A 22,407-nucleotide genomic window follows, 5' to 3' on the forward strand; every position below is an offset into this window, starting at 1 on the left:
CTAAAGTTATTGTGTGAAAACCAAGAATAATGCTTATTTGGGCCCTTTTTTGGCCCCTAATTCCTAAACTGTTGAAACTAAAACTCCCAAAATCAATCCCAACCTTTCTTTTGTGGTCATAAACCTTGTGTCAAAATTTCATAGATTTCTATTAACTTAAACTAAAGTTATAGTGCGAAAACCTAAAAAATGCTTATTTGGGCCCTTTTTGGCCCCTAATTCCTAAAATGGTGGGACCAAAACTCCCAAAATCAATACCAGCCTTCCTTTTATGGTCATAAACCTTGTGTTAAAATTTCATAGATTTCTATTCACTTTTACTAAAGTTAGAGTGCGAAAACTAAAAGTATTCGGACGACGACGACGACGACGACGACGACGACGACGACGACGACGACGACGACGACGCCAACGTGATAGCAATATACGACGAAAATTTTTTCAAAATTTGCGGTCGTATAAAAAAAAGACATAATTCTACTGAAGAAATTCACCGTTTACAGTAACTCTATTTTCTCTTTATGTACATGGGTTAGGAACAAGACTCCATTAAAATAAAATATTTTAATATTTGACTGATGCAGAAGAGAGCAGAATAAATTTCTTAAATAATAGGTTTTATTGACCTAAAATTTTATTAAATTTCTTATACCAGGCATTCATGTTGAATTCTTATAACACTTTTGTATTAGGTAGAAATCATTGTGGTATTGAATGCAATCAATGAGATATTTCTATTACAATTTGACACTCTGTTCAAAGTCATAGTAGAAATAAATGTAGTATTTTTATTACAATGTTATACTTGAAATAAATGTATTTTTATTACAATGTAATAATTGAAATAAATGTATTTTTATTACAATGTAATAATTGAAATAAATGCATTTGTATTACAATGTAGTAATTGAAATAAATGCATTTTTATTACAATGTAATAATTGAAATAAATGTAGTATTTTGATTACAATGTAATATTTGCAATCATTATAGGATATTTTAAATTCAATGTTATAGATTTGTTACCAACGTTGTATTCCTTTTATAATGTTGCATTTGAGTAATATTTGAAATAAATGTTGTTTTTCTATTTGTAACTAATGTGGTATTTTTGTTATAACATTATGTTTATTTAATTCAAAGTACATGTAATACTTGAAATAAATGTTGTATTTTTATTACAATGTATAAATGTCTAGTTTAAAAACAAATATCAAAGGAAACAAAGATGATATCAGTTGTTTTACATATTTTACCCATATAGAAGATCTAATGCATTTTAAATTAAACTCACTCAGAAAAATATAAGTCAATTTATTTATCTATTCCTAACTGATTTTCAAGTGAACATATTTATACTTTTATTTCCTCATTTTTCAAATGCAATAAAAATCAAAGAATCAAATTTCAGTTACGCCTTGAACAGTTTAAATGGCTTCAATAGAATAATAATCATTTGGCTGTGTCATAACAACTTAATTTGAACCATAAACATCTCATTTAAGATTCAAATTTTATTTAAATAAACCGAGGTGTCAATCTTCCTCACCTATCATCAGCCCACCATTATATTAGATAAGTTGACTTAACTTTTATTGATTTTGCCCTGAGACAATCTATGTGCTTTATTTACCAAGTTTGTATCATTTATTTATTACTGCTAAGAACTAGACCTCTTCAATTAATTATAACTCAATTCCTTTGAACTCTAGATATAGTTAAATAATAGCGTTACACAACTCAGAACGAGACAGCGTCATACTATCAAGATCATCAACGATATTAAAAAGTCTCGCTCAGGTAATCAAAGTCACAAGCGACATCCTGATGCGAGCTATATCTTGGTCGTTTTATCCCAACATGAAGTGAACCTTTGTTGTTTTGTAGCGACTTTGATATATAATTTTTCCACAATAAACTACAAAGAGAATAATTGATTCGTCGGTAAAATTTCTTTATAATGAGATATTGCCATGTATGATTATGTTTCATCGTGAGCAAATAGCATCGCATAATGTGTGATACAAGTTATGTCAATTTTCCCTAAATGAGTTAATCAGAAATATAAACATGGTTGCTAGTGATAGCAATAAATAAAATTCCTTTAATCGTATTTATCCATACAAAAAACTTTAAAATGGAATAGCAAAATTATGGTAGCTTATGGTGATAAATCTTGAAAAAAATATCACTTTTTCCCTAACTGAGTTAATCAGAAATATAAGCATGGTTGCTAGTGATAGCGACAAAATGAAATTCCATTAATCCGATTTATCAATACAAAAAACTTTAAAATGGAAAAACAAAATATGATAGCTAATGGTAATAAATCTAGAAAAAATATCACTTTGGCTTCAGTCCAAAGTCCTGCTATGCTATCTCTGTTTTCGTTGGTGTCAAGCTATGACTTGGACTATTTTTAAGATAACCATACACACTAAAAATAAACAGACCATTTAAACAATCATCAATTGTATACTATGCTTTTAACCTTTTTTTCAACTTTGTCAAGTATTTGATAAGCTTGTATAAAGATAATCACAAATTTGCGTGAAAACATATCTGAACGTATGCTTAAATTTCTTGACAACCAAGGTAAACCAAATTTAGAGTCACAAAGCTATTTTTATTTAGTCTTTTAGGTTACTTTTTAGCCCTCTTTATATGTTTTCTGTAAATTGTTTACCTCTCCAAGTGGGATTGTGTAAAAGTCATTTTCCTTTTATGATTTCTTTATATTCTGTTTGTTAAAAATTTGTCATGAAAATTTAATCACTATTTATGGTTCTTTGGAGTTTTGAACTAATTGTTTCTAACTATCCCATTTTTCAAACAATCAATTTCTTCAAAAGGTTTTTTTTCAAAGCATTTTCAGTTGTTCCTTATACAGTTCTTCAAGTATTTCATATGTTTTTACTATTATTTTATGTTGTTGGAACAGTTTATCACCGTTTACAGTCAAGTGTCAAGTTTAAGAAATTGTTAGAGATCTCTAAAATAATTTCTGAAGTGAAGTGTGAGCTTTCAATATATTTTTCATTTTAGCGTCAGCATTTTAAAAAGTCTTCTTTTTAGCAATAAAAAGAATAACTTTTCAATCATTCTCCTTCTTGAGTAAAGACTACCTTTTTAGCTTTCAAGGCATTTTCCAGTCTACATTGTGATTCTAATGACTGGAGCCAGACTCCATGCCATCGTCGCTGTATCTGTTGGGCAGCTTGTGCGTGTTGAAGCAAATCTTCTTCAAGTTCATCTTGTAATCTGTCACTAAGTTTTAGTACTGCATTGATATTCCTGGACCTGGATTCTATGTCTTTCTGGAGCACCTGGAATTAAAAAGAAAGAAATTTTTAAAAATAATTTCATATCACATAACATTTTTGTACTTTTCCATCTCAGAATCTGAAGAACAATAGGTAAAAAATATGTGGTATAATTGCCATATGAAACAACTCTACACAAAGAAACCAAATTCCATAAAGGGTCACTGTACCGCCAGCAACAACAAGAAAAACCCATCCCCATAAATGAAAATAATGCCACATGGTTGGTTGACTTTCCATTGCTTTGATGCCTTAAGATTCTAAGAAAGGGAATTCCTATTTGATTGTTTAATAGCTTAATAAGTGACTGGTATAGATTGATAGTGTTTTAATCCAATGATATGATTGAGTGATTTTTACAATCTCTTCAATTCAGTTTGTTTCTCAGTCAAACTGAATGTTAAAAAATATAAATGTTGATATTTTTTGTCTCTCAGTCTAATACACACAAACAATTAAATGTAAATAAAACTGAAAAATTGACTTTATATTAAAGAGAAGTTGTACTAATATTCTGGAAAAAACTATATTTATAAATCTAGACCTTTCTAATTAACAATGTCCTCAACACCAACATTATAGAAAAATAAAGATAGATCCATGCAGTTTGCTATTGTATTCAGCTTGGTTTTGAGATACAAATTCAAAAGCTCAATTTTTTATCTGAATTTTCTTAGAAACTCTATGTAGATCACTGAATTATATACATTCAATTTAACACAAACAGAAGTAGATATACTTTAGTCCAGATATTGTATTTCTCTTGTGATTTCATAGACTTTAATATTACCTACTAGGCTTTACTTTCAATCAATGATTATATAAAGAATTAATCTAAAATATTATTGTCTTTGGTCACAATTCTGTCTTTGAAATGCAAATAAAGTATTATTTCAAGTCATTTTAACTAATTCTATTTTTTATTGTAATATGATGCAAAATAGAAAGATCACAGTCCCTTCTATGTTTTATTGTACTTCAAAACAGAAAGTCATGAAAAGCTTTTTATTCAAAATCACAGCCTGCAATTCTGACTTTGTTTATAAGTAAATCGTATATAAGAAAAATTAATGAAGATCCCGCTGATTCCCAACAAATATTGTAATGATTTCCGAAGCATTTCCCGTGATATATTGAAGTTGCAAAGAAATGACATAGGTTAAAAAGTACAACTAATTCATCAACAATAATATAATCAATAAAAAACAATTGTCAGGACAAGTTGGATTAAGAGATGAATCTATTTTGTATTCCAAATTATGTATGGACAAAAATGTGTGTCAATGTCTGTTGTAAAGGTCATCATGAAGGTTGCTGCAAAAAATAGCATTTTTCATCACTTAAAATGGATCTCATCCAACTTCTAATATTTCTATTTTGAAAATGACCATGCAAAACCTGAGAAAAAAACAAGTACATGAGTTACTAGGACACAATGCCCTACTCATGTAATTACATTTCTTTATTCCATGTTCACTAAACCAAGAAATCTAGGTCTAAATCCTAATTTGGCATATAAAATCTCATCTGTGTATAAAATGTCAACGCAAAATCTGCTGAAGGATGTCAATTCATTTTTATAAGTCAACATTTTTTTCTTATGGGGAAAAAGAAGGATCATCAATCAGAAACTTACATAATATATTAGGTGAAATATTTCAAAGGTCAACATGAGGGATAATATCTTGCAAGGTTGTAACTGATATACACAAAATATACCTGGACAATTCTATAATATTCAATCAGTTTTGTACTTTACTATAAGTGTAGCATCTGTGAACATTTATATGCAAAATCCACTAAATTAAAACAAACACAAACAACATTCTTTTTGAAAAAAATAATTTCAAATAGTAAAAAATATCTTCATACAAGTTAATTGACCAAGTTGATCAATAGCAGTTTAAAGCCACGTCAGCGCACATGGACCTTGTCACAGCTAGAACAAATTTTCCAAAATACCATAAAGTATAGAACACTAATGTAATTTAGTTGTCTATATTTTCCCAATTGATTTAAGATGGATATAGTTTATCTTATAGTATAAATCAGTTATTCCCTGCACTGGTCTTTTACAAGACTTAATGCTGTATGCTATTTTTAGATAACTAGATTCCTGTCAAATTAACCAAATTTAGAACAGCTTGAAGCAAAAAACAGATCGATATGCCAACCACTCTAAAATAATGTTGATAACATTTGGAAGGATTATTTTAGTTTATTTCTGGAAGTAAAAACATTGTTCTGACGAGATTCGATTTTCTATGCCTCAGTTTTCAAAGTTGATTATCAAACACAATACAAACAACAAGCAATGACCGCTTTCTTTAGGGACGAAATGTAGACTTCCTGAATAGAATTTCTACACAAACAAAGAATAAGAAAATTTCATTTCCTGTCTACAACAACTGGCCATTTCCTACGTTTCCTTCCATGCTGAATGGACTGATATAATTTGTCTATCTGGAATTATTTGTCAATGTCAATTTGCATCTGCTAAATGGACTTTATATGAAGGAAAAAATCACTTGTTCATTTGTTTATATGGTTGTGGATATTAACGAAATTTGGTTATCTACAATAAAAAGATGTAATCGCTTTTGTCATTTCAGTCCCTACTAGATTTAGCTAATGCCTTATATTTCTAAAAACAAATCCACATTTTTTCTTGTGGGAGTTTTTTTTTCATATGGGAAAAAGAAGAACTAATCCATTAGAAACTTGCCATACTTCATGTGCACTCTATAATTTCTTATGAGAAAACAAATATTTTTTCCTGGGAAACATAAATCACATATCTGTAATTCATGTGCGGTCCATAATTTTTGTACAAGATACGTAATGATAAATTTGTCTTGTTAATTTGAGTTGTAAATGGATAAATCTAGTTTAACATAAAATTATTACACATGCTAACAATTTTGTTTACTTCAGATCCATTGTAAGCAATGATTTTAATATGAAATAAATTTTAAAAAAGTTATAATATCAATCTCTGATCTAATTTTCAATTCAAATAGGAATATTTCATGAAAAATTGAAAAACAAGGAGAACCAGATGCTCCGCAGGGCGTAGCTTTATACGACCGCAGAGGTTGAACCCTGAACAGTTGGGGCAAGTATGGACACAACATTCAAGCTGGATTCCGCTCTAAATTTGGATTGTGATTAAATAGTTGACACAGCATAGGTTTCTGACACAGAATGAATGTATTCAAATGAACTTAAAATTTTTGTTTTCTCTTAGAGCAATTCACTATGCTGTTGAATATTAATCCTCTCAAAAAAATGTTTGAAGAAATTTTCTTTTTATTTATGAAATTTCAAATGAGAAAAATTTAACCCAATTTTTTATTCACATCCCCCTTTCCCTTATTCCAAAACTAATTTGAATTAAAATATTCTAATGGAGTTTGCAACAATTACTACTCATTAAAATACATGATGTAAAAAAACTGCTTGTTATCACTGAATGGTAAAGATTATTTAAATTTATCAGTTGGTAGTAAAAAGTGAATATACATTGTATATTGTATATAACAAAGATTTAAGTTGATTCTGGACAAAGAAAGATAACTCCAATTAAAAAAAATTCTTGCAGATATTTCTTGCTTACTATACTGGACAAAGAAAGATAACTCTTAATTAAAAAAAATTTTGCTATTTCACAATATTGTGAAATTAGATATTTCTTGCCATTGCACAATACTGTGCAATTGAAAAGACTTGCTATTGCACAAAACTTAATCTTAATAATAATTTTAGATCCTGATTTGGACCAACTTGAAAACTGGGCCCATAATCAAAAATCTAAGTACATGTTTAGATTCAGCATATCAAAGAGGCCCAAGAATTTAATTTTTGTTAAAATCAAACTTAGTTTAATTTTGGACCCTTTGCACTTTAATTTAGACCAATTTTAAAACTGGACCAAAAATTAAGAATCTACATACACAGTTAGATTTGGCATATCAAAGAACCCCAATTATTCAATTTTTGATGAAATCAAACAATGTTTAATTTTGGACCCCAATTTGGGCCAACTTGAAAACTGGGCCAATAATCAAAAATCTAAGTACATTTTTAGATTCAGCATATCAAAGAACCCCAAGGTTTCAATTTTTGTTAAAATCAAACTAAGTTTAATTTTGGACCCTTTGGACCTTAATGTAGACCAATTTGAAAACGGGACCAAAAATTAAGAATCTACAAACACAGTTAGATTCGGCATATTAAAGAACCCCAACTATTCAATTTTGATGAAATCAAACAAAGTTTAATTTTGGACCCTTTGGGCCCCTTTTTCCTTAACTGTTGGGACCAAAACTTCCAAAATCAATATCAACCTTCCTTTTATAGTCATAAACCTTGTGTTTAAATTTCATAGATTTCTATTTACTTATACTAACGCTATGGTGCGAAAACCAAGAAAAATGCTTATTTGGGTCCCTTTTTGGCCCCTAATTCCTAAACTGTTGGGACCGAAACTCCCAAAATCAATACCAACCTTCCTTTTGTGGTCATAAACATTGTGTTTAAATTTCATTGATTTCTATTTACTTTAACTAAAGTTATTGTGCGAAAACCAAGAATAATGCTTATTTGGGCCCTTTTTTGGCCCCTAATTCCTAAACTGTTGAAAATAAAACTCCCAAAATCAATCCCAACCTTTATTTTGTGGTTATAAACCTTGTGTCAAAATTTCATAGATTTCTATTAACTTAAACTAAAGTTATAGTGCGAAAACCAAGAAAATGCTTATTTGGGCCCTTTTTGGCCCCTAATTCCTAAAATGTTGGGACCAAAACTCACAAAATCAATACCAGCCTTCCTTTTATGGTCATAAACCTTGTGTTAAAATTTCATAGATTTCTATTCACTTTTACTAAAGTTAGAGTGCGAAAACTAAAAGTATTCGGACGACGACGACGACGACGACGACGACGACGACGACGCCAACGTGATAGCAATATACGACGAAATTTTTTCAAAATTTGCGGTCGTATAAAAATCATGAAAAAATTTGATTTTAAATAAATTTGTAAAATAAAAGAATATCCATAAGCATTGTCATATCTTCTAAATAAACACCAAAAAAAATGTTGTAAAAATATTTCAGTGACTAAGGTTACTGTGCAACAAATGCAAATAAACGCAAATAGACGCAGATAAGAATCCTAATCTTACCTTATATCTCTTAAATTCAAAATAGGATCTGATCTAAATCACGTTTTTTAAATCCTTTGTAAAAAAAATATCCTTTTTTTTTTTTAAATTTCAACCTTTAAAATAGCACTTTATTCCTAAACAAAAAGATTATTAAGCTTAAATGATACACTGAATAAACTGTGGTGTATCTATTCCGGAAAAAGTTTTGTACTATGATTACACCTGAAGCATACCTGGACAGGTGAATGTAATATTATTGATCTAACAGCAAACATGACGATTGGTTCCCTCAGGTTATTATAAAAACTTGTTATTAATTTACTATCAAATAGGTCCTGAGTAAACTAATATAGTACTATGGTGTAATAAAATATAGGAATACAAGGGATCAAATCAGAGCACTATGGACTAAGTTACCTAATATAGCATAAATATGATACATTGAAAAGAATAGTATTGTGAAAGTCAATAACCAAAGGCAAAAATCAGGATCTACGACTAATTTACATAAACTGCAATATTGCAATGTCATAGAAGATCAGCTGCATAAGAAAATTGTAAATAGTCATTTTTTTTAGTAAAATTCATAGTGATGATGCATATTTTTTTTATTTTTATTTTTATTTTGGGAACAACAAAGTTCTTTTAACATCTGGGGATATAGAATCTATTTGAAGGAACATGTGATTGTGTGATGTTATTTATGAGTACAATGTACATATTAACTGTATTTCCAGTTACAAAAAATTTAAGCTACAAAACAATATGGAGAACTATGGAAACAAAATAGTTCAAATCAAAATGTATTTGTTACTATGAAATGGAAAGATGATTCCTTAATATTTTTACAGATTTAAATGACTAAATAGACAAATTGTTCAACATGTTTCCTGACATATACTGCATTTTCAAATATGAAGAAATTGTCCAAATATAGATTATATAATCCCACTAGTTCTTTGTTTAATGGATGTACACCTTCTAATAGATATTTTGACATTTTGCATAACTGCATATGATCATTCAAGGTCATTAATGACTAGCTACTTAAGCTATTTCTGTCTCTAAATGACATTAAAAATTCAAATTCAATGACTTCATTTTTTTCTGAAAAATATTAAGAGAAACCAATAAGGTGAAAATGGCATTCCAATGTATAGTGACAAGATAACTATTAGCTTTATAACATATTTTGATAGCCCATTTGTCACCTAACGTACAAAATTTATGTATATAATAAATACTTGTACCTATAAATATAGGTTATTGACAATAGTTAAATCAATGACAGTCATATACAGAGTGGACACACACAGATAAGTATTACAATACCCTGGGTGATAAAGATCAAGCCAATTAAACGCAGACATGACCATAATCAAGACATGACATCATGTGACATACCTTATTATTACTGGATGATTTACATGATCTTATTAGCAACAGCATATATCACCCTAAATCGATACCAAACATAGCAAAGATCTTTAGACTACATTATTTCAAAGCAATTTGGACAAAATTTATCTCTTGTGAATAATAAATAAAGTATAATATTCCTTTTACAACATAATTCCATAATCTATTAATGAAATGTTTCAATACACAACTGGACTTTTAGTACATCTACCAGTTAAATTTCTAAAAATTTAAGACGAAAAACAGAATTTTTGCCTCACTAAAGTTATACCATCAGGAACACAAGTCCTTCACATTCATTTTGGTTAATGGAATAATAACTGTCACAAGTCATTCTGCAAACATTTCACAGAAAGCTATCAGAAAAATCTATGAGAAAATACTGGACATGTGGGATTTCCTCAACTTTTCTAACAGAGACCTTGTCCAAAATAGGAGAGAGAGAGAGAGAGAGATATGGAAAGCAAAACCTTTTAAATAAATTTGAAAAGTACCAATAAAATGCCATATGGACTAATTTAGACCCAGAAAGACACAACATCATGCTATGGTATTAAAGTTATAATGATCTTTCTGCTACACTTGACATTAGAATTCTACATAATCAAAACATAGACTATAAATAGGATTAAGTTTAAGTAGTGTAAACTAAGAAGATTATATGGTCTAAAAATTAACAATGTGTGAATATGACAGAGGTCTGGAGGTCAAAAGGTCTTTTTATCTAGAAAATCGCCAGAAATACCATATAATTTCATGGTAGACTGAATAGGATTTTCAGTATGAAATGAGTTATGATAAATATGCAGTCCATTTCATCAGGCTGGTCATTGAAATCTATTGAGATGCTTAAAGGATCGTGAAATAGCTGTAGCAAGGTTTCAATAGAGCATTTAATCCTAATCTGATAAAGGATAAGTATAAAGAGTAAGTGATTAACACCTGTATAGCTATATTTAGGTGTTGGAAAATATGAAAATGCTTCTAGCAAAAACTAACACCTCCTGCTCGTACAAGGCACAGCAATAAAAAAATCAAGACAAATGTTATATTCAAAACACAAGTCAAGTGTCAAGCATTTTGGAAAACTGATAAAAAGTCCATAAAACACTAGATAACTTAAGCAAAACAAACAAAATCTTGAGAATGTCCTGGGGTGCTCAGACAGGGTAAACGGTTGTTAGATATGATGGTTCATGTATCTTAGTTTGGCCAGCACATTCTTTATGCATAATACATGTAATAGTAAAGTTCATACAGATGACATAAAAAAATATCTTTACTTAAAGATACTAAATGTATTGGCAAAAATATTAAGCTTCCATAACTAAACATTTCATCCTGAAGCAGCTATTGTGTGGCATATTTATTGTTAAAGCCATAAAAAATGGTGAACTGATCCAGAGCACATAATATTTACTTCAAACAACATTTTAATTATTGACAGTGATTTTATCTATATTTTACTACTTTTATTCAGAAATTAATGTACAAAACATCTTACCAAATATGACAGACACTTTAGTCCTACATGGATGAGGTATTTGGAGATATGATTTATTGACAAGAGGAGATAAAAAGGTGTCTTCAGGGTTAGGAGGGTCAGAGACAATACAAATATGATAAAACTGACAAGTTTGTAAAACCTTGGGCACTTGATAACACTTTAATAATATTTGTCTGTGTATTCTTCAGACTACAATTAAGGCTTTCTTAAAACAAAATGTGTACTTATATTATCTTTCCAGAGTTTATCTGAAAGATAATATCAACCTGTTCATATTTGAAACAATGGTGTTTTCCCTATCAAGCTGTATTTCTATTCTTTGAATATGAAATAAGAAAAATACAGGTATATACATGTACAAAAAAACATCTTTTTTATCATTTCAAACTATCAACTTTTATAATAACAACAAAACATTATGACCACAAACTAAAACAATATTAACACCTCAGCATTTAAAAGAGAAAACACATTTTGGGGCTTATATCACTGTTTACAAACATTTGTAAGATACAGTTTCTATACCAATTTGTTCCTAAATATTGCATTTTACTATAGTATCAAAAATATTTGTTGTAATTTTAAAATTTCAAAGGAATTCTAAGGCTGACATAGTTGTATAATTGTTAAGGAACAAGTCAACAACACTCCAAAATGAAACATTAGAAAATCTGAAAAACAATCAGACCATCTAATGTAACAAAATCTTTCCCTTATTCATTTACACAATGAAGTACACTTCAAGAAACTGAAAAGTTCATTTAAAACAGAAACAGTTTGCTCTGAACCAACAATCTACCCTTTGTTGCCGATATAAAAGTTCAATGCAGATTAAAATCATGATAGGGTTAAAGTATGGGTCAACATGTGTAAATGTTTCTCATTTTAACTGAAGAAATATAAAATTGTTAAATTGTTTGCTTAGAAATCAAAATAATATTATAACAAATTTAGTGGGCATTCTCATGAATTTCAAAATACTTGAAATTTGTAGAAAATTCAGTACTGTTATTTCATAGGTCTTTGTAAGTATTTTAATTGTTTCATGTATTGTACACAACAAAAAGGAGAAAAACATTTGGCTTGCCATGAAAATGCAAAAATTACCACTCCATATATATAACCAGATAACTGTACTTTCATAAAAGTTTGCTTTATATCTTACAAGTCTAAAAGGTAGAGAGAATTTGAAGTACATTGAAATAGGTCTAAAACAACATTTTTAAATATGAAGTAGTGTTTTGATACTTTTAACTAAATAGGAATAACAATATTTATCTGTACAATCATATAACAATCATAGGTGTGGTCTTTTAACAAAGTCAATTTCAAAAGACTAACAAAGCAATAAAAATTTGTCACTGTTTAAATAATTTGTCCTTTTAAATTAAGTCTTTAAATGTTTTAAATGTTTTAAAGAGATTGCCATTAATCATAGGTAAAAAAAAATACAATGACACAACCAAGAATGTTACATAGATGACATTTTATTGTACTTATATGTACTATCTATTACATTAATGCACAAAAGGGATAACAGAAATAAAAACAAAACATGTGATAGAAGAATATACAACACAAAACGCCTGCATCTGACTCTTCCAAAAAAAACAGACATACAAACAAAGACAAATTACATTGGACAAGGCACAATATGTATACTAAAACCTAAAAGAAATACTTTTCAGCATTTTAAAACATTTACAATTGTGAATATCATAAAAAGCACATTACAGAAACTGTGCATGGACATTGTGATTACCAATTATCTTTGAGCTATGGCTTACTCAACTTTAATAAATTATATAACATGGTGTATCATGCTGACAAATTTTCAGAAATCTTTGATTTGCAGAATGGGAGTTAATTGGGACACCAATTACAAAACTTCCTCTGTTTTGTGGTTTCTGAGAAAAGTAGGACCCGAAATTTAGGTGATAGATTGAAACATGGATAGATGTAAAGCAGTATACCCTCTAAAGTGGGGTTATAAATGAAGCTTTAAACAAAATTTTATATATGTATAGATGAAGAAGAAGATATACTAATGATGTTGCAAAGTAGTTCAAAAGTAGTTTTCCAATCACCAAAAAATCTCAAACAAAGCCTTCTCAAAAGTTTAATAATTGTACCTGAGAGACAATTCAACATGACAGTTTAAATTTATATTATTAAATATCAAGCACCAATTAAACAGATAAACTAAATACTTAAAGGTTAAAACAAACATCAAATATATACAAGTCAATCTATATGTTGTCCAATAACTCCATTTATATATCTATACTGTGACAAGTGAACCCTGACACAAACACCATATGCATACAAAACATTTCCACGTTTCTTAAACGATTGTTTCTAAAGTATATAAAAATAACCACAAGACAATTATAAAATGAATATTATAATTGACAGGAAATGAAATGAACATCATACCTTTTAAATATGAGAGCAAGCGTAACACGTCCCTTGTAGATCATATCCTTAAGTAACAGAATCGGTATAAAAATGTAAAATGATAATCGCTATACTCAAAAGAAAAGTCACTGGAGCATGAAAAAGATTTAACTTCCAACCTGTGACTACAAATAAAACATAACAAGCATGAATAAGTATGTAGACTTGAGTAGGATGCGGAAAAAATGAGAATGTTACGTGTAGTTCTCAATCGATCAATTGTTAACTGATCTATTTTCTGAAGTTAGATATTTGTAAAGAGTTATAATGATCTTGTACTCTTTATCTGTCTGGGGCTTTAATCATTATTTCTTTTAAAAGAAAACCTTGACTCAAAAACAAAAGGTCCTAAAAACAGATTGACACTGGCATAAACTTTTAACTTATAACAAACAATTGCCTTTCTAGTATGAGAAAGCAAACTAAAACATATGTGAAAGGTCAAGATAAAATCAAATTTTCATGACCTTGAAAAATTCAGCACCAAAGAATTTATTTGCATTGAAATCCAAAATATCGTGCTCAAAATTTTCAAATTCATATACAATCCATTTATGAACATATTACGGTAATTATATTTAAATGTATCACCCGTTATTGATGGAAAGTTTGTTGGAATAACTTGAGGAGTGGCATCTTTTAAATATAAAAGCTTGATGGTTCAATTAACTTCCATAAAATGAGAAAATCTATTATTTGAAGGATGGTGGGTTTAAATCTATACATAGTTGAACAAAAACTTGGAAAACTCACTTTAGGAGTAACACTAGTTTTGATCATACTTGTTTTCTTATGATAAATCACTTTCTGTGTTAAGTAACTTAGAAGAATCTGATATTCACCATTTATGAATTATTCCCAAATATATATAAGATGTGGTATGAGTGCTAATGAGACAACTCTCAATCCAAATCCAATTTGTTAAAGTAAACCATTATAGGTCAAAGTACGGTCTTCAACATAGAGCCTTGGCTCACACCAAACAGCAAGCTATAGAGGGCCCCAAAAGTGTTGCAATTCAAAGGTGATATCTTATGACTGTAATAGTGTAAGCTTTCAGTACCATAATTCCATTCTGAGTTCACAAATTAAAAATATATATAACCATTTTAGAAAAATTTCACCTCTCCTCGATCCACATCAGGTATTTTCCCCTGTAATTACAATTTTTTTCCCTTTTCATGTAGGCATACGAGCCAGAATAAGTGACTATATATAGATTGGACAAGATACAAATTAGGCTTACCGTTATCATACATAAAATCCCATATGAATAAACCGGAGTAATCACTATCGGAAAACAATTGCACTGTGTTCTTTATGGCATACAAATATCTTTTCAAAATATGATTTAAATTAAAAAGTCTCCCTGAGTAAAATTCAGTTGATAGTAGTTTTTGTGATAACCTTTAGAAAGTTTGATCGGTTAGTTCATTTATTTAGTATTGTGTATTGATTTTATCGCTGTAAGTTAGCAGCAGGCTGGAAACAGCTTGTATCGACTCTCTCTAAGGAGACGCTATATAATCCTTCAAGCTTAACATCTAATTCTTCTTTACTTACATTGAAAAAAAACATATATATCCCTGGCATTTAAGAGATATTGATTTATAAAAGAGTCATTTACAAATTAGTTTTTAAGCAATCAAAAGTTTGGTTTTTTTTCAAATCCATTCAGAATTTAAAGAAGTTCCCTTAAATCCAATCACTTTAAGACAGACAGATAACTTTCCTAGAAGGACATGGAAGTTGTCGAAGGATTTTTGTTTTTAAGTAATACAAAAGTTCCTTTTCCATTCAGAAGTCAAAGATTGCATTTCAATCACTTTAAGACGGATATTAACTTTCTGAGAAGAACAAGGAACCATGTTTGCTATTTATTACATTAATATATAGTCTGCTTTGACATAATTCTAACCCCTAAATAGATATTTACATGTAAATACATATCATTATATAACATGAAAAAAATCACATAAAATGTCCTCTAGGCAAGCCCTGACATCTTACACATTGGTATACATGAACTCAGTTATAAATATAGTTATAAAATTTTCCATCAAAAGAATCCCAAAATATGTACATATATCAGTACATGTGGTAAATTTCATCAGAGTTGATGAACAGTCCACTGTAAATTCATATGTTTTTTTATGGAATGAGGAAAAAAGTATTTTCATGGATATTTGAATTCATGGTTTTGCCTGGAAAGTCTGCATGCAGGCATATGGAAAATGTCTAAACACTTAAATTCATGCTTAACCTGTGCCCACAAAATTCAAGGTAATAGATATTCCACAAATAGTCATGAATGCACAGTATTAAATTTATGCCACAGCAACTTTTCTTTTGACAAATGGCATTTTAAAATATATATAAATAAAAAGAAGATTGCCAATGAGACAACTCTCCACAAGAGACCGAATGAAACAGAAATCAACAACTATAGGTCACCAATGAGCAAAGCCCATACTGCATAGTCAGCTATAAAAGGCACAAAATGACACATGTCAAACAATTCAAATTAGAAAACTAAAGGCCTTATTTATATGAATGATTTATTTCAATAAAGTTAACTTGATTAAATCTACATATCTAGTTGTTCTTTCCACAGAATATTTTTTTCGTTACATCAAAAAGGGTGTCTTTACCAAGGCTTCAAAAATTTCCTGACGACAGCAGGACATTTTACAAAGAAATATTTTTGATGGTCAATGATCAGCTGGATTCTTAAATGTAACTGGAAGGATGCATAAGATATATGTGTCTAAGAGTCACTCTTTACATATATGACAGCATCAAAGTATCGTATGTCCATGCCTGGCCCTTTTGTTGACTTCCTATTCAATGATGTCCATGCTGTCACATTAAACAGATCCATGATGTGACGTACTTATAGACATTAATCCTTATATAAATCATCAAATGCAGTCTTATAAACTATAAATAATGTTAATTACTATGCTATACTGGACAAATTGGTCAATATATATTCTTTATTACTGGTCAGTTTACTGTTTTTCCAGGTGTTTACATGAATGAACATCTAAAATTACCATAACAATATTTATGATTGCTATATGACAAAAAGTAAGTACAAAGTTCACGAGAACACAAAAGACATACAAAGGAAAATAAAATACAGCTTATAAAATTTTGAAGGGAAATGAGACAACAATCCGACCAAAGAGCAGAAAACAGTCAGGTCACCAATGGGTATTCAGCACAACATGAAAATTCAGCACATGGAGGCAAGCTTCAGCTGGTTATAGAAAACAAAATATATATTCAAGTGATTACTGTAAATAAATTCAGAAATTATTGCATGCATTAATTACTGCGATTTTTTAGGAATTTACAAAAATGCAAGATTTACTATTCTGATTTCAGGAAAACCTGCAAACTGATAAATGTAACAGGTATCAGAATGCAAGTTCTTATTTCTGCAATACTCAACCACTTGCATCATTTGTATCAATAAAAGCATTGTAATAATTTCTGAAATTACAGTATTTAACAATGTAATTCAACCCAAAACAACATTAAAGCAAGACACTGCCAATTAAAAGCATTCAACTATCTCTATCAAGAAATCTAGTGAAAAAACGGACCTCCTTTTTAAAACAATATTCTGTGACAAAAAAATTGATAAAAATAGAACAAAATTGATACCTGATGAGAAATTCCCACTCTTCTTTTCAACAGTTCATCAGTACAGAATGAAAAGTGGAAGGATTTAGTAGTTACCATCTGTTCCCACAAAGTAGCTTAAACCTAATCTCTCGTTAACCAAATATATCCATTTAACACTTATTAATGATATAACATGGATCAGTCAAATAATATTTACATTTACAAAATCCCACCATTTTGTTTTGTATTCAGCAGACGTCTTTGAAGACCACTTTTGTCAAAAATTGCTGGAATGATTTCGCAAAACTATAACTTCATTAAAATAACTTAAGTGTTTTTCAAGTACAATAAGAACAACTCTTAACAAAGATTCGCATGGAAAATTTATAAAGTAACAATGCTTCTTAAACTGGTAAAATTTTGTATGGCATTTATGTCTGTTGCCATGGAATCAATGAAAGGTAACATTTATTGCACAGTGCGCTTTCAGAAACCTTTCTAGAATTAGAAAGACTATTCATGTTCAATTTATAGAAAATTTGACCCAAAACACATTAAAGCCTATACATCTCAATTAACCGTATTTTCATTCTCTGCAGTATTTGAATGAACGATTTAACGGAAATCTTGAGGGATTCTTAGAACTACTGTGGCAGATATCTTACTCCTGAAGGAAACTGATTGTTGCTTTACATTTAGATGAGTGATCAATATTTCATTGAAAAGACAGGATTTCCTGTGCTTTTCAAAGAAAAAAAACTTTTATCACAGAAACTTGCTACAGACTTATGCCAATCACTGCCTATTTTTACTTCAGATGGAGTAAAAAAGGACAAACTTCTTAATCAAGACATCTTTCATACAAAAATTATCATGAATAGCACTATTATTTAAAAGACTTTTTTATTCAATATTTAAAAGAAAATGGCAGATGGACTAATCATTTGTAAATCAAATAACTAAAAAGATATTAAAGTAGTAAAAATTTAAACAAAACAAATCATAATAAATATATATTTTCACAGCTAATTTTTGTTAAAAATGTAATTTACAAAATTGACAATGTAACAATTATCATTGAAATATTTGACAAAGTATCGTTGCATTATATTCTCTAAGGGGATAAACTGCACCGATAAAATCCTCAATGGTGCCATTTCAACTGAAAGCAAGTTATTTCTGATGCAGTTCTGCATGCATTTGAAAGTCAGATATAATCAATTATTATCAAAATTGTAAAGAATCTAATTTCAATCACGTAGTATTATATAACATCAGAGACGACATTAATAAACAGGTTCATATGACAAAGAAAACTTGAATTACTAACCGTGCACAAAAAGAACAAACAACATGTGATCAAATTCTGGAAGGAGCCAACTGAGACATATCTGTATTATTTCAACAGTGCAAGCAACAGACTGCAGACGACATATGGAAAGTACTGTTGGAACACTAATGAAAAGATTTTCTTTAATTCACTGTTATTGTTGAATAATAACCTGCATTTTTAATTCAAATTATGCTACAAGAACGATAGCATGAGTAACCAGTACATGACTGGTTTCCCATGCTATTTTTGATGCATTTCTCTATAGACATGTATACATTGTAGTCACCAGTTGATTGCTATAGACTGTTGACCTCTAAATATCATTTGATTTTCGTGTCTTTGGGTTGCTGGTTCATCTATATAAAGCCCACATCACTTCTTTTTCATACAATAAGACAATTGCTTGTCCACAAAATTAGATTTTCTGTCAGTGAACCAATTACATATATTTTACTGACAGCAAGGTAATTATAGAGGTCAAGGTCTTTGCAGGTACATGTACATGTATAAATATGCTGATCAAAGAAAACAATAGACCAGGAACTAATTATTCTAAGCAACTGTCATGACTGATGTGCTGAATAAGGGACATTGGATTAATTAAATAAAATAGTTCAAAGCATCAACATTCACTTGATTTTGACTTTTGTTTTAACTGAGTATCTTACTCAGAATTCAGATTATGACTATTTATACATGTACCATATCTGATTGTTTCAGCCAAAATGATTGTGAGACTTCAGAACCAATTTGCAGCTTTCAAATGCATATGCATATTATTGAAGGTTACTTCTGTTGAACATTATATAAATAAAAAGATGTGGTGCGGATTCCAATGAGAAAACTCTCCAAAAGAGACCAAATGCTGTAGAAGTTAACAACTAAGCCTACATTTCTTATTTAAAATTCAATGAGGAAAATAGCATAAACAACAGGCAAATGACTTACACGTGTTGTATTGAACAAACAAAATGGATTCTTGTCACAAAACAAATCACACATGTGTTAGCAAAAGAACAATGACAATAACCTTCAAGGTGCTTACAGGTATGAACACCCTGAACAAAGGAAGTGACAGACAGACAGTTTCTCCATCAAAGCAGCTAATATTGGCTAATGAGCCGAACAAACAAAATAAGTCGGTAGTAGGAAATATTTCAAAGCAACACTTCTGTAATTTACCCCATTCTCTCATCTAGCTTATCGATAATATACAATGCAATGATTAAGAGTGCCATTTCAGTGAGAACAATGTGAGATTCAAAGTCAATTACATAGATTTAGATTATATATGTTCTTTTCAAAGCAACACTTCTGTTATTTACCCCATTCTCTCATCTAGCTTATCGATAATATACAGTGCATTGATTAAGAGTGCCATTTCAGTGAGAACAATGTGAGATTCAAAGTCAATTACATAGATTTAGATTATATATGTTCTTTTCAAAGCAACACTTCTGTTATTTACCCCATTTTCTCATCTAGCTTATCGATAATATACAAGGCGTTGATTAAGAGAATCTTTCAGTGAGAACCATGTGAGATTCTAAATCAATTAAATAGCTTTAAATTACATATGTATGTTTCTGCAAGGCAAAGCATATTGCATGTGTTGACTCACTTTGATCAAGAGAAACTGACCTTTCTGACAGCGTGTCTGCATGTAATCCAGAACTTTGATCAACGACATGAAAATCCAGAAGTTTGATCTAATGAATCGATTTCATAATCTGAATGTTAATTTCAATCAAATTACACTAACAAACATTATATGTCCTCCTACATTGACATCCTACTCTATGTGTATTACGTGTATTTTGTATTTCCTACCTACATTAACGAGCGTTTTACCTGTCACTGATCAATCATCATTGTGACAATTAATATATAACATCACAATTAAAACATTTGTCAAAGTGAAAAGGACAAGATTTTTAAATTAAAACTTCATTTTTTTTTCAAAGCTTAAAATCAACATGTTTCGTAACATGTATTTTTTTTTACATGTACTTATATTGTCTTGATCATTACGTGTTCTTTACGGTAAATACATGTAGTGTATCATTAAAATACTATATAAAATGTTATGTACATACATATTTTCATATGAATAAACGTTGTTCATGTTAAGCCTGAAATTAATTTTCCTTTAAACTTATACCCTTCGGTTGAAAAAAAATGGCTAATTTATTACTGAATTTTAATAAAAGTTCTTATGCATGTGAACCTTTCAGACAGATGCATGATATTTTATTACATACTTTAAAATTTGCATTAAGGTTAAAACTCATTTCCTAAATTGAAAATTTATTGCCAGGCTCAACTCTGATTTTATTTTGAAAAAGTAATTTAGATTGCACAGTTTGGTCTAAATGAATTTCAAATGCAAATTTTGCTTTACTAGAATCAGTATTGGAAAATCTATTGCACAAATATTATATAATAAAATAGGAAAATTGACTTGAACCTATTCACCTGGTGGGATATTGAATGCGCCGTAAGGTAAAAATGGGTGATGAAATACAGAATATCATATTTTCTCATCGTTGATTATGAAACTAGATCTTGTGTTTCTTTGAATACTAAACGGTGTCACTGTTCAATTGTTAATACTGAATCTTTTTATTTATGATGTCTAAATCATTTCCGTCTTCTCCAGTCTAGCTATGTTCTACAGCCCACAAGCTATTCTTTTTAGTTTTTTTCCGCTGAATATCCGGTAGAATGAAGTGAAGACACTGTCAAACAATAAATGTATCGTATTTCAAGAAAATGGTAATTCTTTCTGGCATCTTTTTTCTAAATCCAAGTGGATTCAAGACTTTGATTTGTCAAGTAATGTTGTGGTTAAACAAAATGGCATGAAGTCATAAGAAAATAAACACTTTCATGTAAAGACTGAAGATTAAAGATTTGACAGTCAAAAAAAATATAGATTGCAGGAAAATAAAAGAATATGTTTCAATTCAAAATTTGTTGTTTTCTAAAAAAAAAATTATCAATTAGCATCCTTTAATTCAATGTCTGTGAAAACATAGCTCTATTTCAAAATCTTATCTTACAATATACATAAATTTATGACCAAAAAAAAAACAACAAAAAAAAACATGATTAATCTACATTCCTTTTAAACAATATACAAAATTTATTGTATATATATGTGTAGGAGAATGAACTTCAACTACATCAAAAATAACAATAACCCAACACCATGTTTACAACTTTCATCAATATATTTGGTCCAGTAAAAAATATTTTTGATTTATACATCTAATGGATAATATGTTTAACCTCAAGCCACTAAAATCTCATCAAGCCATTAATAGTCTACTTAACTCATATTTTTTTCTGAAATATCACTCACATCAAAGCATTCTTTTATCTATTCTTAAAATGTTTTGTAAAAGTTTGGTCATGCTGATCATTTTTATATTTTTTTTAAAGTGCTACTTAAGTATGCAATTTTTTAAGTACATTAAAAATGTAAAAACATGAAAAGTTTTTACAAGTCAAAAGCTATAAGACAGATAGACTTACTTCCCTTTAGTTTTTATTTGAATTACTTC

At 29.5% G+C, this 22,407-nt stretch overlaps 1 protein-coding gene across 5 annotated transcripts in view; it reads right to left on the reverse strand.

Annotated features, from left to right (window-relative positions):
- The window catches only part of LOC134711374 (uncharacterized), a 77,103-nt gene that overhangs the window by 28,201 nt on the left and 26,495 nt on the right, over window positions 1–22,407 (reverse strand). For 4 of the 5 annotated variants that reach the window (XM_063571929.1, XM_063571930.1, XM_063571931.1 and 1 more), the window contains exon 6: window positions 3,126–3,326. In XM_063571929.1, coding sequence (XP_063427999.1) covers window positions 3,126–3,326 — 201 coding nt within the window. Of the gene's footprint in view, window positions 1–3,125; window positions 3,327–17,547; window positions 17,629–22,407 lie in introns of those variants that run through there. The other variant, XM_063571933.1, reaches the window with a different exon arrangement.

The sequence above is a fragment of the Mytilus trossulus genome, chromosome 3, assembly GCF_036588685.1.
Source record: "Mytilus trossulus isolate FHL-02 chromosome 3, PNRI_Mtr1.1.1.hap1, whole genome shotgun sequence".
Taxonomy (NCBI): domain Eukaryota; kingdom Metazoa; phylum Mollusca; class Bivalvia; order Mytilida; family Mytilidae; genus Mytilus; species Mytilus trossulus.